The sequence below is a fragment of the Manis pentadactyla genome, chromosome 5 (genome assembly GCF_030020395.1).
Source record: "Manis pentadactyla isolate mManPen7 chromosome 5, mManPen7.hap1, whole genome shotgun sequence".
Lineage (NCBI taxonomy): Eukaryota > Metazoa > Chordata > Mammalia > Pholidota > Manidae > Manis > Manis pentadactyla.
The window spans coordinates 104,976,929-104,994,329 of record NC_080023.1 but is presented as its reverse complement, the minus strand read 5'-3'; the positions used below and the strand labels follow the sequence as shown (position 1 = coordinate 104,994,329).

At 34.8% G+C, this 17,401-nt stretch overlaps 1 protein-coding gene across 1 annotated transcript in view; it reads right to left on the bottom strand.

Moving 5' to 3' along the window:
• The window catches only part of LOC118928599 (bridge-like lipid transfer protein family member 1), a 179,059-nt gene that overhangs the window by 90,847 nt on the left and 70,811 nt on the right, over positions 1 to 17,401 (bottom strand). Inside the window, 13 exon segments of the mRNA XM_057503269.1 lie at positions 109 to 354; positions 787 to 1,062; positions 1,065 to 1,477; positions 5,836 to 6,011; positions 7,522 to 7,697; positions 9,396 to 9,554; positions 9,980 to 10,199; positions 12,655 to 12,797; positions 12,929 to 13,169; positions 13,748 to 13,900; positions 14,073 to 14,223; positions 14,678 to 14,829; positions 16,790 to 17,001. Coding sequence (XP_057359252.1) covers positions 109 to 354; positions 787 to 1,062; positions 1,065 to 1,477; positions 5,836 to 6,011; positions 7,522 to 7,697; positions 9,396 to 9,554; positions 9,980 to 10,199; positions 12,655 to 12,797; positions 12,929 to 13,169; positions 13,748 to 13,900; positions 14,073 to 14,223; positions 14,678 to 14,829; positions 16,790 to 17,001 — 2,718 coding nt within the window.

Here is a 17,401-nt window from a genome sequence, read left to right as displayed (position 1 = left end):
AACAGGAAGTTCCATTTTCTGAAGAAAAACTGCAAAGTAGGAATTTGGGAGCCATGGCACTGGCTTTCTTCAGAAAAGCAGTACTGCTCTATGAGAACACCATCATACCTTTCATTTTTTCCTTAAGTGTAAAACTGCCATGGATCCTCTTCAGTTCTGATTCCATTGTTAGGCCACCAATGTCGGCCTCCAGGTGTGTGCGGTTCACCATGCCAATCCCAAACACTATTAGAGTAACGTGCTGAGGTTCAGAAGTTACCAAGCTCCGTTTCCTCTGCGTCTTAGTCAGACTGTTACTATCTTGCTCATTTTCAAACACAACTTTACAGGTTGCCTCTGTTGGGCTCCGAACTCCTTTGTAAGTAAATGAAAATATATGAGTTTAGGCATAAAAACTGCAAAAATGAGGACACTCTAAACATCAAGGAAGAACCTTTCTTTCCTTCACATCCTAAGACAGCCCTCTTCCTTCTTTTCTCTGCCAAAGCCGTTTTAAAAAATATTCTTAACATTTTCCCATGGTCACACTGAAAGTAAACAGGTATTTGAAAGCAGGTCTGTCTGAATTCTCTAACACCATACTGAGTAAGGGTTAGGAAGGATGGGGAATGGGGTGGAAGAATACCTGATAGCCATTGCTATTTCCCAGCCTGGGTGATTGTCAATTGTTCTTCATTTCAATAATCCACTTATACGATTACAAAAACATGATGAACACCTTACTGTCTTTCTTAGTATTACTACTGTTCTGAAGAGAAACTTTAGAAATATAAAAATATCCACTACCTGCTGGTCCAAATGTTTCTGAAGACTTTTCCAATATTCCTGTTGGATCAGAGATGAGTGAATAGAAGTTCAGCAATTTATACATGTTCTGCCAGCACTCAGCTGAAGGCTCACTTTGTTCTGACACTGTAATTGAGTCTGAGTCATCCATGTGAATAGTCATATGATCCACCACATCTTTGGAACCTTTCCTAGACACTTTTGAAGTTCTTCTTTCAGATCTGCCTAATGAATTTTTGTTTCGAGATTCCTTTTTGTTATTCTCATTGTTGGTCCCTTTACTCTGTTGCCGCCATTAAGACTTCCTCTAGAACTGCGGCTGAAGTCAGAGGAACGAAAGTCCCGATGTTTTCTGGTTTTGAAGGTCGGTGTTGGGGAAGCTGATCCAGCTGTGTACCTGCTAAGTTTAATGTCAGTCTGAGTTGCTTTGATGTCATCTATCATTGTACTAAACTGATGAATAAGACGAACCAAAGCCATATCTACATGCTGGCTTATTGACTGACAGGAAATAGTAAAGTTGCAGTGAAAGGTATTATAGTAACACTTATTGAGATCATGAAAAGAAAGAGCACTGGCAGAGTTCTGAGGGGTGCACACCGACTTCTCCATTACAACAGCACTGAGGCTGAAGGTTTCCAACATTAATGCTGGTTTGAATTCAAGTGGAGGAAGATTCATATGGCCTTGCCTAAAAATGTGGGGGAAAAAAAGGACACAGTTATTTCCTTTTCCCCAGAACCAGATAATCTTTAGCAATTTATCAGTGAAATAATCTCCAAGGTGAAGTATACTATAAGCCATTTAAAACAATTCTAAGAAATTGAACTAGAATATGCTTTTTCAGTAAGCCAACCTTTTATAAATTGGAAACTAGACCTCAAGTCTTCCTTCTTGATCTCAATCTATAACTGACTAGTCAAAAACTAAGTGGACTTACATAAATGATTTCAGTTAAGTGAGAAAATGGCTTTTCTTGCCATCAGATGGTACACTCCAATGGTGCTAGAATTTAAAGTCAACTATGGTCAATTAGGATACCTCCGTTAACCATCCTCTCCCCTCTGTTAAATATATGGATTACATAGTTAATTTCATTACATTTTATATAATTCGAATGGCTATAAATATTGCCTGCTGGCATAATTTGAAAGTGGTGAGGAAGGTAATTGAGACAAAATTAAAAGTGCACAGAAAATCCAAAATCTTTATAAAAATAATTTTGGTAAATCTTTTTGCTTATCTACAAATTTTCTTGTTGGAATAGTATAGTGAATTTAATATTAGAAAGCCAAAATGTCTCAGATTTCCATAAACCAATTACCAGTAATAACCCTCAACATCAAAATTATGGAAAAGTATTATTTTTCCCCTTCATCCATGTAAATGTGAATATGTAGCCATACAGGTCAAATTAAAAACAGGTTATTTTCTGTTGAGGAAAAAAAAAAAACAGAAGCAACTTTGGTGTTCTCAATTTATCTTAAAGAATTTATAATTAGGGACTAATTCCTTAATGAATGCTAGTATTTCTTATTTAATAAGGAAAATCCCACTTTGTAGTATAATTTATGAAAATGCGTAAGCTCAAAGGAAGCCTATAATCAATGATAAGCATGCAGTTGGAGAAGGAAAAACTGGATTTTGAGAATTAACAGGAGAGAGAAGACTCAAAAGAGATTAAAATAGTCCATGCAAAAACAAGACTTGAAAACATGTAAGGGAGACAAGAAAGTCTTAAAAAGAGGAGATTCAAATGAAAGAGGGGAAAAATCTGGATATATAATGAAGTAATCATTTAAAGCAAAAGTGGCCTGACAGGTAAAGAACAGACATTGGCACTCTGGAGCCAATGTTATAATTAAAATTTTTAAGTAACTATTAAGTCCCTAATATATTCAACTATCTTGACTGGAGATAAGAAAGATGAAAGGAACTAATATTTGTGAGGACTTACTACATGCAGGATGCTATGATAAATGATTAAATAACTCTCATGGCTTTATAGTCTAGGAGAGTTGTATATGTTTATACAAGAAACTGTAACCCAATAGTAATGTACAATAATTAGCAGAATGAACAATGTGCTACAAAAAATGCCCAGACACAACTGAAATTCAGTACCAGGAAAAGTGTGATGTGACAAAGTTCTCCAAATAAATGAGCTAAAGTGGAATTACAGGAGATCTGAGAAAACTGAACCGTAGGCTACAAATAAGACTGTAGAGAACTCAAAGTTTGTGTAATAGTAGAAAAATTAAAAGGAGTGTTAAGTTTGGCTAGACCAAAGGCAGTAAGTTCAAGTCACTCAAAGAAACTCTCTGGGAACATAAAAAGTGTCATCAGAGGAGGGTCTGCTTTGTGGCATTACCATACAGCATTTAGTAAGTCAATGAGTAGACTGTAACCTCATACCTATAAAAATCGAATTATGTATTAAGCTCATTATATGTATGATACATATACTATATGCATGTATATATATACAAACATTTACTACATTTTAAAATATATATTTATATGGTTAGCTATTGCAAATAAAAACACAAGTTAAACTCAGAGCTTTTAACTCTAATCAGGGAGTATAAGTAAGTATTAATGTTTTGGTGTCCACATTTAATATCAGTGTGAATGGATTTCAGCTAACATGATTTAGTTTAGTAACACCAGTCCCCCAACAACATGGTTTAAATTTTTAACTAAAATTTACTGTGAATAACTGCCTAAAGTATAAACTTGCTGATAGCTTTTCAGTCCACAAATCACTAAGTAACAGATGTATATCATGATCACTGACTAATCACATTCCTTCTGCCAGAGTCTGTCAGGGATTGGTTAATACACATTTGTTATTCATTTCACGCACAGACAATAAAGCAGGTAGTTGTGTTGCCTCCTCGTGATAAACCTGCATGGCAGTTTCCAAAAGTGGATAATCAAAAGAGGGAACTGGACAGCAAAGATAAAAACTCAGCAACAAAACTAAAATGATAATACTGTTGGTTAATTCAATTAAGTAAACAGAGTTATATAAGAAATGGCTGACTGGGGAAATGTTGACACTTCCACTGCTCTAGAAACTCTAGATAAGCAACCAGAGGAACCCAGTGAAGACAAAGTTACTGGCATAAAGAAGAAAATGGTTGTGACAAAAAGGTCACAGATATTCCAAAGAAAGTGAGGCCAGTAAAAAACTTCAGAGTACAGGCATACCTCAAAGATACTATGGGTTTGATTCCAGACAACCGCAATGAAACAAGTATTGCAGGAAAGCCAAATGAATTTTTGGTTCCCTAATGCATGTAAAAGTTGTGTTTATACTAATACTGTAGTCTGTTAAGTATGCAGTAGCATTATGTCTAAAAAGAAAATGGACAGACCTTAGTTAAAAAATACCTCACTGCTAAAAAATGCTAAACATCATTAAACTTTCAGCAAGTTGTAATCAATGATCACAGATCACTATAGTAAATGTAATAACAAAAAGTTTGAAATGTTGCAAGAATTACCAAAATGTGACACAGAGACATGAAGTGAGCAAATGGTGTTGGAAAAATGGCACTGCTTGACTTGCACAACACAGGGTTGCAAAGATCTTCAGTTTGTGAAAAATGCAGTATCTGCAGAGCATGATAAACAGTAATAAAACACATACCCCTGTAAAAGGAACTCATGAAGATACTTCATGACACTGAAAGTGAAAAATGTTGGAAACTGATCAATAGTTAGAACAGAGTATAACATTTTGTCAAGGCACAGAAAAGATGCTTATTCTGTATTTTAAGTTTCATGATGTTTCTGAGTTAACTCGACTTAGAGCAAGCACTGTTCAAACTACCCTTTGATGAGTTTAGAACACTCATTCTCAATGTTTCTAATGTTTTCACTACAATATACTAAATACTAGTTTTACTGTATTTTCATTTTCCTATTCCCTATACACTTATAAACAGTAAGAAAGTTTTTAATGTTTTGACAAACATTTTTCCAGACCACAAAACATAAGTAATTTTCCCCATTAATCTTAATAATCATTAAGGTCCCTTTGTAGTGTTTCAGCTTGCATGATCATTGTTATGGTACCACACAATTATGAAAAGCAAGAACTGTCTTATATTCCACGGAACACACAATGCAATTTCCATGTTCCTGTGTCATTAGGAAATCCTCAGACATAAAACTTGAAACAAAATTAAGAGAAAGGTATATATTTTTCTATAAATAATTGCCATTGAATTTTTAAAAACTGATTTAAATTTTAAATATAATATTTCAAATGAAAACTATTTCACTTAAATACATGTGCATTTTACTCTTAATTTACCACCCTGGAAAACCACAAATTGGATGAAACCAAGAATGTTGCCAAAACCTAATCGTAAATGCCACCTGTGTCCATATTCCACTATTCCTATATACTTTAGCGAGATCTACCCACCAAAGATTCCAAGTTCACAGAAGATGGGTCACATCTTACTGGTGGGCATATTATTTGCTATTCAAACAGGGAAGACACTGAAGAACTATCCGTGAAAACAAAGAATCCCCGTAAAAGATGGCTAACTTTCACCACACTACATTTAGCATTCCTGTGTATTTGTTTCTGAGGGCTATACTCTCAATATGACTTCTGCTCTGTTCCTAATAGAAAATACTACCTGTTGCTCTAAGTCGAGTTAACTCAGAAAGGAGGTTAGGAATAAATTATAATATATAAAACTACAATCTATATGATCATAAAAATTCAACTTTTGTAGTAAATAAATTCCAAATATATATATATATATCAATGTAACTACTTTGGCTGATCCTTCTACATGAGGCTAGAAGGGAACAAAAATATGCCTAAAAATAGGCCTCATAACCTATTATGATCAGAAAATCAACAGGGTATTACGAAAATGTGGCTACTATTTTTGTTAGATGGAAATTACCTTCTCACTAAGATATCAAATTACTTTCTCAGTAATAGAAGAAAGCAAAGTTAAAAAACAGGTATTATAATCTTTGTACAAAGTTTTACATAAATATGATAACAATAGAAGACACCTTCTTGCTCTTTTGCCTTTTCTCTCTTTGGCTGTGTCTGAATCCACGATATCTGCTCTGAGGCAGTCCAGAGTCCCTGAAAATGAAAGGTGTTCTCCAAAATACATTCGATAGCAGAGTGGCATTGTGTCCTGGGACTGGATCCCTGTGTGGCTCAGAAGAGGTCTGAAAACAACCTAGAAGATGTAACACATTCATATTAGCTCAACTTTTAATTTACCGTTTACTGTGGTTCTTATCCTACCTCAGTATGTATTATTACTGTACTGTGAAGCAAAAAAGATAAAAGGTCTCATATAATACATATAGCTCTAATTTTGCTTAAAACTTAACAGTCTTTTTGAGCACCTGTAATCTTGGCTTAAAGTTCGTTTCAACAACTTCCTAAATGGTATATTATATCTCATCCCTCATTTCTCTTACTATGTTTGCTTTGGATCAATAGTCTTCTACTCCTAAAGCTGAGCTACTAAGGACAGTAAGAGGAAATGGTATAATTGCATCCATTAGTAGTACCCCAGCAGTAACCTAAACTCTAACTAGGACCTCAGCACCATTTGACAATCTTTCTGGCAGTCTGTGGAGAGCTCTCCCACTCCTGTTTGCTCTAATCTTTACACATATCTAAATCACCTTACTCTGCTTTTTACTGTATTGGTTAATATTTGTGATTGTGGATTTTAGGGTTTTATATGTAAAATAGTATAGTTTTCTCTAAAAATGTGACCTGAATGCTAATAAATACAATTAATATAATAGGCCAAAACAAAACAAGAAATATTTCTTTTCCCGTTCTCCCTGAAAAAAAAAGAGAAGTCCCTAAAAAGTATTCCAGTGTATACTGGAGAAGTAAATCTCAAGCAAATTAAAGTGCCAGACACATTTCTCAATACAGATTGCCTGTTACTGTAAGAGAAAACTGAAGCTACCAATTTACAAACATACCTGAATAGTTGTGAACTGTCCTTATTGCCTCCTAAAAATTCCCAAGAGTTTTTATGTCTAAAGGACCTCTCTCTATAAATGACTCCAAAGTCCAACACTTCTCATCCCTTTCTGAATCTTGTCCTATCAATTTACCCTTCTTTTCTCTTTTTTCAGTCAGGAACTTCCTAATTCCTCTTAAGTTTGTATATGCTTGAGTCTCTCTAATCCTGAAAAAAATAATACCTCTTAATACTCATGTCCCACTCTCCCACTTGCCTTCTGTTCAGACTAAAAAGTACATTTCAAAGGATTTTGCTCTCCAAATTTTATCTATTAATGAGACCTCCACAGTATTTTTTATCAAAGCCACAACCATCTAAGCTCAGAGCCTCACTTCCTTGCTACTTGTGTAATCTTCAGTGCCTCCTATTGCTCAAAGTCTGAACGTATGACTACAGACGATAGGATATGATTAAATTTAACTTTCTAGTCATGTTTAGCCAATCTGTACCTCCAAATAACAAGGAAGTTACTATATCAGACAATCTAACTATATGCCACTCTTCTGCCTAATTTGCATTTGTAATTAACCAAGTGTACTTTTCAAAGGCTCTTCCTTTTTTGCACATAGGCTTTGGGCTGACAAGCAAAGAAAAAAGACTTAACACTATAATTCCAAGACACGCAGTACGTGATGATTCCAACTAGGTATTGCTTAATGAGAGGTCACTCCACCTAGGGGAAAGCAGGCTGGCTCACCTGTGCGTCAGCAAGCTGCACCGCAGGAAACCCTTGGTTGGCTTCTTCTGCACCCACCACATCATCCTGACTAGTGCTGTGCTGAGAATGTGTTCCGTCCAAAGTATTCTGGTCACTAGACAAGACGGTGTTGAAATCTGAGGCTGAAGGTATTGTGGGAAGATTGGGTGCAACACCTAACAGAGTAAATGTTCAAGAATAAGACAGAAATTATGAGGAAATAAAAACAACATTAAAGGGTAGAGCAAAGTAAATTTATGAAGCCTGTATTGTAGTAGTATTACCAGACCATTTAACTGAAAAACAAACAAACAAAAAAACCCCAGCAATTTTAGGTTACTTACAGATATGGCTTATAAATAAACAATGAAATCAAACTAAATTTTCAGAAAATATCACATCATCCTCATATATGAAGTCTGTACTAGAGCCAGTGAGTCCGAAATACGGAATTTTACGGCTGGAAGATCTCTGAAAAGCATTTGATATCCCACCTGCTCTGCACAGAGGACCAGAGTCACAGGTAGTAGTAGGGCTGCACAAAGCAGTGGTAGCAGGCCAAAAGCCACAGGTGTCACAGAATCCCACATATACATTTCTTCCCAACTACGCTTTCCCAAAGTGCAGCAAAAATGAAATGGCACTATTTCTTCCCTCTCAACTCCCTTTATCCTTTAACTTCCAGGCAAAGGACCTGTGACACAGAGAAAATGTTCCTTCCGGGTCTCCTGAAATTTATAAACTATTTGTAGCAGTGAGACTAGTACCAGAAAGTGCAAAGAGCTGGAGGAGGCACCATCCTTCTGTCCCTCCACCACAGGAGAGTGGTCAGAACCAGCACACAATTAGAATTAGGATCAGTTCCAGATTCAAAACTGGCCCACACACCAGGGAAAAAGTAAAGGACTGAGTAGTCACATATCATCTACATTTCATAAATTTCATATTTTCTGTCTGAATAGAATTTACTAGCAATTCAAATAGCTGTTTCACAGTTCAATTTTAGCTGACTTTGGTAACTAGGATCAAAGTCTACTTCACATACTCTTTTTAAAAATATACATATTTTTTATTAAGGTATCATTGATATATACTCTTATGAAGGTTTCACAAGAAAAACAATGTGGTTATTACATTCACCCTTATTACTGAGTCCTCCCCCATATACCATTGCAGTCACTGTCCATCAGTTAAAAAAATTTTTTTAACAGTAAAATAATACACACATCTAGTAAATTTGAAAAATAAAAAATAAAAAAATAAAAGAAAATGAAGGCTGGCTCCACTCAACATTCCTGGAAATAGCCACCAAAACTTCTTTGTGAATTCCCTGCTAGTCTTATTGCATCTTATACATATCCTTTTAAAATTAATAAATTGCCTTCATTTGTTTTCCTCTTGAAGGCAAGTATTTTACTTTATTACTCTTAGGACCCTTTAGATTTAAATATTTCAGTAAATATAGAAAGTATAAGAATGCTAATTATCAAGTCTCAGAGGACTCCAGATAAACTGAAAATATATTCTGCATTGTAGGTATATGATGTTGCAATTATACTTTACATTTTTTTCCTTTACCTCCCTTTGGTGTTTTGAAATTAAACCAGCCACATTCAATGGCAGTTTCATAATCTTTAAATTACATATAATATTACATTTGACATAGTTGCCTTTTCACAGGAACCCAAGTGACTGCTTACAGTTCTCTCAATTGCAACACTATCACAGGCATTTCATAAATGGGCAAATTTCCACTAAATAAATAGTACTTAAGCGATTGAGATTTTTCGACCATCCTCTGAAAAATATAATTTTTCTATAACTTTACTTGTGCCCCTTAGATACTTAAGCAAAACAACATGATAACTCAATACCTGTCGGAAGACTATTGTGTCCTGATTTTGTAACAGGAGATTCTTGTACCACACTGCCTCGATTACCCACAGCGTTTGACATCCAATTATAGAAACTCACAGATGATGGCTCAGACAGCAAAGGGTGTTCAGATAACATATCAGTAGCCACTGTATTTCCTGAAAATAAAGTTTTACTTAGTATAGTATGTACTTATGTACTAAGGAGAAAATGTGGTTTATGTAATTATTTTTGAAAAGTCAGATTAGATTATCTGTCTTTGCAGATGTTTTCAAACTCAGTACATGGTACTGTTAGCATCTACCTTTTATGGCATTAATAAATAACTTACTTTTATGATAATGGGGGCAAACTCATTGTTGGCTGCCTTGACAACATCCCATCCGATGCCTACGTTGACAGTAACATCAAAGATGCAATTTAAAAATGCAAACTAAGGGCATGAACACCAACAAGTTTCACACAGGACAGTTTCCCAAAATACGTCCAACAAAGTACATATTTAAATAAACTTAAGTCCTCTTTTTGTTTTTAAAATTCCCCCATACAAGTAAACTTGTAGTTGTCAAAATTGAGGCTATACCTGTTCTTGTTAGTGAGCTACTTTTCACAGTTGCACTGCCTCTTTGAGGAGTCCCTTCCAGGAGGTTGTGCAAGCTTGGGAAGCTTCCAGTCAGGTAGCTGAGTAGGCTCTCTTTCCTTGGACTCTCCTTAACTGGCATCCCAGCACGTCCAACATGCACCGGAGAATCTGTGGCAGTATCTCCACTGGTATAGCTCAGAGAATGATATGGGTGAATGCCCTACATAAGGACCAACACAGGGCTTGCTCTCATGTATGTGAAAATGACTGCTGATTACTACAATCACTATTACTGCTGGCTACTGTTTACATTAACACCAAAACAGATTGTGTCGACTAGAATTGTGGTGAATCTCAAAAAAACATTTTATGACATTATAGAATAATATAAAGGACAGTCTTTATTATCATTCACTTATTTTAGTAATGGATTATTAACTCCCTTTGAATTCTGAAGAGGGAATTTCTGTTGGCAAAAGTTCTATACTAAAACTCTTAATACTATAAGTACCCTTTTTAGTACCCTGATAATGAATTTCTGTGTTAAGAATTGATTCTCTGTAGAGCTGTAATATGCCAAAAGGAATTCCTAGCAATTCCCTAAGGAAAAACAAAAACAAAAACAAATTACAGAAATGTCCAATGTCTATCTGTTCTGTCCCATCTAAGCTTAGAGTTCAGTTTAAAACACAGTACAAAGGCTACCAGGACAGAAACTTCCTGAAAAGAAGAGATCTGAAGCAAAGCATCTGCAATTTCAATTCTCTGGAGGACTTTTGTAATCCATAAACAAAAGGATGGTCAAAAGCTTTTCTGCAAGAAAACAGCATTAATAGCAAAACACCTGAATATGATCAGAGGATTTAGAAAAACTCAATCAGAAAAAAAAGTCTGAGACAGATTAAGGGGTTGAGGATTTAAGTGTCCTTGCCTTCTAACTACACTGCAGAAATAAGCCCGATAGTCCAGACTTTAAAAAAATGTATATCAAACTATCACTGAATGTCTTTAAAAATAGAAGAGCAATACCTTCACAGAACAAAAATTTTAAAAGCACAAAAGACTAGTCAATGAAAAACATCCCCTGAGCTCCAGTCTGTGGGGATCCCTGCCCACACAGGTCTGACCAACCTCTCTTCATCTATCCTTCTAAAAATAATTTATGATTATATAAATACATATGTATATTTATCCTTTTTAAAAACACAGATACATACTGCCCTATATTTTGTTTTTACATTAATCAAAGCACTCTGGTGACCATTCCATGTATACTTAGAGCTCTTTTGAAGCTCCTTTGAAGTCTTCCTAAAATGTATCTGTATCAAGGTACATAGTCCTCAAATGGTTAGTCATTTACGTTGTTTCCATTATTTTCCTATTATAAATAGTGTTGTAAAGAATGTTCTTGGACATGTGTCCTTGAGCATTCATTTCTTTAGAATGAGTTCCTGTACATGGACATACTGGGTGAATGGGCCTTACATTTTAAATTTTGATACAAACTGCAGCAATTTACATTCCCAACAATACTGTATGAGAGTGTCCATATTCTCACATCTTAACCAACAACATTCACTATCAAATGTTTTAGCTTTTTTCAGTCTGATAGGTAGAAATGGAAACCTCACTTAATTTACATGTATTTAATTATAAGAGAGTACGTTTTCATATGTGTGTATATATTTCTAAATTGCCTTTAACCATTTTTCTACTTGGTTGTGTTCTTTTTCTTAGTGATTAGGAAGAGATCTTTATATTTAGGAAATTAGCCCTTTGTCAAGTGTTTCCATTTTGTTTCTATTATTTAATCTGTACAGAAACTTTTTATTTTAATATAGTCAAAATGAGCAATCATTTACCATATAAATTCTAGGTATTAATGCAAGTCTATGCCCAGACTTTCAAAGAAAGTTAAAATATTAATTTTCTGTTGTTTTCAGTGCTCAGAAAAGGAAACTACCAATAAATAAATAAGTAACCCACAGCTACAACAAATTACTTATGAAGTGCTTACTATGGTCAGGCATTGTTCTAAGCATTTTTCATGTACTAATTCAATTATCTCTTATAACAACATTCTGAAGGAGGTTACTATTGTAATCTCCACCTTACAGGTGAGAAAACTGAGAAGTAGTACAGTTAAAAACTTGTTCAGTCACAAAACAACTAAGTGGCACAGACACAATTGAAACCAGGGCAGTCTGGCTCCCAAGGTGGTAGTCAACCTCTTTGCTATATATGTCTTATCAAGGATTGGTTAAATTTCTTAAAACAAAACAATGTCATTAAAAACATAAAATAAACTAACTCCAACTGTATATAGATCATGCATTACCTAAAAGGCTTCTCATTCAAACAATTAGAAAATGAACAGCATTCTCAATACTGTCTTTTGTTGAATACAATATTCAACAAATTGAAAATTGAAAAGACAGCCCTAAGGCTTGGTAGTTAAAGTAGTCCCTATTTGATATTAATTACTTACTGATGACATAATTTTCAAAGAAATGTGTACACTGAAAGTTACTAGTCACATTAATTTCAACATAAAAATACTATTTAAATATTTGGGGTGGATACCTAATATATACCTAATATTTAAACTTGTGATAACAAAAGTTTAAGTCTTTTCTGTAAGTCTAAATAACTAATCAAAAATTGCAATAATGTACCTTTATTTTTAATGCCGAGTCACTGTGAGTATGAGTCTTAGAAAGTTTCCTCATTATCTCAACTCCGGTTACAGGTCCAGAGCTACCCGGTGGAAGCCGGTTGGCTGTTCCTTCTAGTAGCATTGTGTGTTCACTGACAGTGGCTAAAATAATTCAAAAGAGTAAGTGTGTTACAGATCATCAGACATTTTCTTGAATGTCAACTCCAGATAAGTTTTCACATGTACTATATTACAAGTGTGCAAGATCTAGCTAAAAATACTTATAAAATTACCTGCATCAAATTCAAATTCTGCTCCATCTGCACTGGTATCACTTTGAAGACCACCTCCATTGTCTAGCCCAAGTCCATCTTCATGTTCATGGTCCACAGCAGATTGAGGTTTCAGGGGCTGACCTGGTCGATGTAGGCTAACTCCTTTAAAGGCTGGTGTCACCACAATAAACTTCATCCACTGCCTTGCCAGTGCAACTAAACCTTTCTTTAATGTCACCAAAGCAGGAAGTCCATCACTCTGTAACAACAGTGATATGTATTCTCTCTTGATGAGAAGTTTCCAGAGGAGAAGGAAGATCCTTACTCTCTAAACCCCTAGACAGGACATATTACCTCCACTGTGCTTGTCTAGGGGCAGGGATATACCATATTTATTTTGTACAATTATATATTCTCTCCTCAGTCATTAAGTAGTCTTCATTTTATTAAACATTTCTGTGAAATTTGACTCTGGTGATTACTTTCTTGCTTGAAATTCTTTTATACCCTTGGCTCCTGAGACATTGCCTCTTTAGCACTCTATACTCTACCCACCCTCTCCACCCTCCTTTAATTTTGGTATTCTTCAGGGTTCCATTCTTGACCAGGTTCTCACTCAACACATCATCCCTATAAATTTCATCCATAGCCATAGCTTCTAACACCTTCATGCTGGCAATTCTCCAATCATTAATCTGAGCCGACTGAGGTCTATATGACTGTATTTCTAAGCATATTTTTTTGCTGGATTTCCCATATGCATCTCAAACCCTGTGGTTTCGCTCCTCAACAGAATAAAGGCTTCTTCAAAGATAACATATGGCTTCAGTATCTCACCATTGTAGCATCGTCAATGATGGAGTAATTTGCCTGGTGCAGGTAGTGATGTAAGATATTGCACAGTCAACACGAAGGATTTTCTTGGAGAAAGCGGGCAACTTTTGTAAGTCTGTTGTATTTACTCCTTAGAGGAAAATGTACACTTTTATTCTGAAATAAAGCAAAAACAACAGATTTAGAATGATATCAAAGATGTTACAAATAAAACACATCCAGTAATTAACAACTTGTAGGTCTGATATTTTCAAATGATGAACAATAGGGGGTCATTTTCAATAGTAAACTGTGTACATATAGTATGTTGTATTTTTGACAGACATACCTCTAATGCTTCTGTCATTATGCATCCCATAACAGCACAAATCCTCAAGGTTCCCTCAGTTTCTAATTTGTTTAAAGATGACTTGAGTTGGTCAATGGGAACAAGCCATGCTCCAACAGCTGGAGTTGCAGTACTTAAAAGGTTCAGCTGCCTTTTAAAATAAAAAAAAAAAAAGTTATAAAAATGAGTGTTAAGATTTGTATTTCAAACAGTCTTCCATCCCTGATGGACTTAGTGGCTATTTTACTTAGGCAAAATTACTTTTTGTTTTGACCACCAGGTGAATTACAAACACAGAAGTAGTAAATGCAAAGAGTTTATAGGAGAAAAGAAAGAAAAACATAAAAGCCTATTAGAGGCGAAAAGAGTAAAAAGTTCATGGTAGGGGGACATATGAAAGTAAAACCAAAGCCCTCTTAAGAAAGAAAAGGCATCAAAAAAGCTGAGAATAATGTTTACAGAAAGTATGAAGTAGGAACGATGAAAAAAAGGCAACCCTAATACCAGATAATCAGAAAAATAATTCAAAAGTAAATGAAACAATATTATGTCTTTTAAAATAAAGAAACATCAAGGGATAGTATTACATTTTTATAATTTTTTACCTAGAAAATGCATGTGCAGGAGATCTCACATTGGTAGGAGCTGCAAAACTAAACCAAATTTCCTTGATGGTCAGCTTCATGCTACATGAATCTGGAGGTGGAGGCATCAGAGGTAGATCTTTTTTCAAATCATCAGATTCAACTCCTTCATCCTATGTAAAATAGATGACCAAACCTCATTAACATATAGCCCCTTAAAATCACTAGTACAGATACTCATGTTTTAAGCACAGAAGTCTTTCATCAAATCAAGTTCCACTGAGGCACCCTTATATACAAGATCACATAAACCTTGCTGAGCATCCTAACCCTGACTCTGAGAAGAATCTGTGGATCCTCGAAGTTACAAGAAACATAGTCTGAAAAACTGTTATATTATAACAAATCACAAATCCAAGATCTTAGAACTACAAGGTTTCTCTTGATCACCTCATTTAATCACATTTGTTTGGGGAAGTTGAATGTTATTTTTTCCAGATGAAAAAAGCAAGAAAGAGGTTTTGTAATTTGCCAGAGGTCATACAACTACTAAGGAGGAGAATGAGTAACAGAAGTAAGGTCTTCTGCTTCTGCTTCCTACTGAAATCTATTTTCAATTCAATTTTAATAGAAGATTTCAAACAATAAAGTGTCATAAGAAATATACTTCAGCCCGTGTCCAAATAAATAACACTCTACAATAAAAAACTCTGTTATCTTATATGTTAGGAATCTAAATCTATGTTGAGAAATAGGAATAATATTTTTTAAATGTGTAATTACCATTCTTGAGAATGCAGGGCGGCAATAAGATATTAAAGACACAAAAAGTGAAGCGCTTGCTACACATACGTCTAGGACTCTAACTTTTATGTATTATTGGTCAAGATAAATAAAAGATTAGCATTTTCTTGTGGGATGATTAAGGAATGAAGAGCATCCACAAAACAGCTTTGAATACTAAGTATTACAAGACAATGTGAAATAGAGACCATAGTAATTTCAAAGTCAGGAGGCACTAAATGTAAGTCCACATTCCCTTACCTGCAATTCTAAAATCCACAATATTCTGAAAATCTATTTTTTTTTGTCAATGTGGCATCAAAATGTAATCTGAATTAATAAGAGACTATTTATTCTACTTGGGGTTTTTATTAAAGTTGTGCTGCAGAAATACTTAAATATTTCAAGATGGAGTGCTATCGCAGATTCCATTAGCAGTTTAGGTAACATGTAGTACACACAGCATATTACTTTTCTTTTAAAAGAAAAAATCTGGCTTCTCAAATTCATCCAGCCCATGGGTTTCAGACAAGGGCTGTGAACCAGACACTGGGTATACCAAGATATAGAAGACAGTCTTAAAGAAGGTGAAATTTTAAGAAGGGACTAGGGTTTGCAGATAATGAGCAACTAATTATAATAGCGAAGAATTATGTAATTTATAATTACATAAATGTGAAGAAAAGTAATAATAAACTTGGTTTTACATTGAATTTTTGGTTCCTATAGCAGGTATAAATGATGGTATCAAAAAAGGCATTGAATACAATTCTGTAATTCTGGTTGAAAGACATAGCCAATTGGAAAGAACAGTATCATCAAATTATGGAGCTCGACTAGGAAATGAAGTCAGTCAGGGAGTAGACAAACAGCAGAACAGAAGAATAGCCAAGAAAAAAAACATGAGAAAACACCAACATTTAAGGGACAGAGAACTACATAAGGGAATGGACCAAGAAAAGTCAGAGAGCTCAAAGAAAGCAATGCGACAAAATTCAAGGACTTTCAGCAAGGAAAGTAGGATCAGAGACATCAAGAAGATGTCCAAGTTTGTCTAGTATTTTAGTAGCTAGGCTCTTTCCAGTTCTTTTGTCCAGGGAGAGCTACCACATTTTTTAATTTCCCTAATTAAAGTGTGAATCCCCACCCACCTTTCAAATACTTCCAAATACCTCACAAGAAAACTATGATTAAACTCTTGAAATATGCATCAAATCAAAATACCATTTCAGCAAAATCCAAAATATGGAAGGACAAGCAAATACACTCCAGAAATTAATTTTGGATTGAGTATGTAGTTTTCCTGTTATATTTCCAAAGTATTATTATTATTATTAGAAATTCACCAACCTGTTCACCTGAAACAGAATTTCCATTTAAGTCTGAAGAAGGGCTTGTTCGATCACAAGGAAGATTATCGTCAGAGACATCAGTATTATAGCCACTGCCGGTTGGAGAATCAGAAGAATTATTGGATGTCAGCACTCCACCCCTTTCTGTGACACTAGCTTTACCCATAATTCCAAAAGTATTATATAAAACAGCACCAGACTGTCTTCCTCCTATAAAAATGGAAGAATTTAGTTAATAATAGTTGTGTATCAATGTTCTACTCTACAGCATCCATAAAGATAATAAAAAATAGAAATCTCATAAAGATCTTTTTTTTTTCCTCACCAAAACTTTGTCCTTACCTATAAAAGTAATGTTAAGATTGGATTGTCAGGTAAGGAATTGTAGGCATACACAACTACTATTATATAAGCCTAAACCTAAAAGTCTTACAGACAATTCAGCCTTCCTATTTTTACAATAATCTAAAAGAAAACAAATATAAGTCAGTCTCACTCAATAAAGGATTTACAGTATTTTCATCCTACATAGCAAAGCTCTACAAATAAGATCCAGATTCCAAAGATACAAACTTTCAAAAGCTCAATGGCTTTATATTTTATTTGGGAA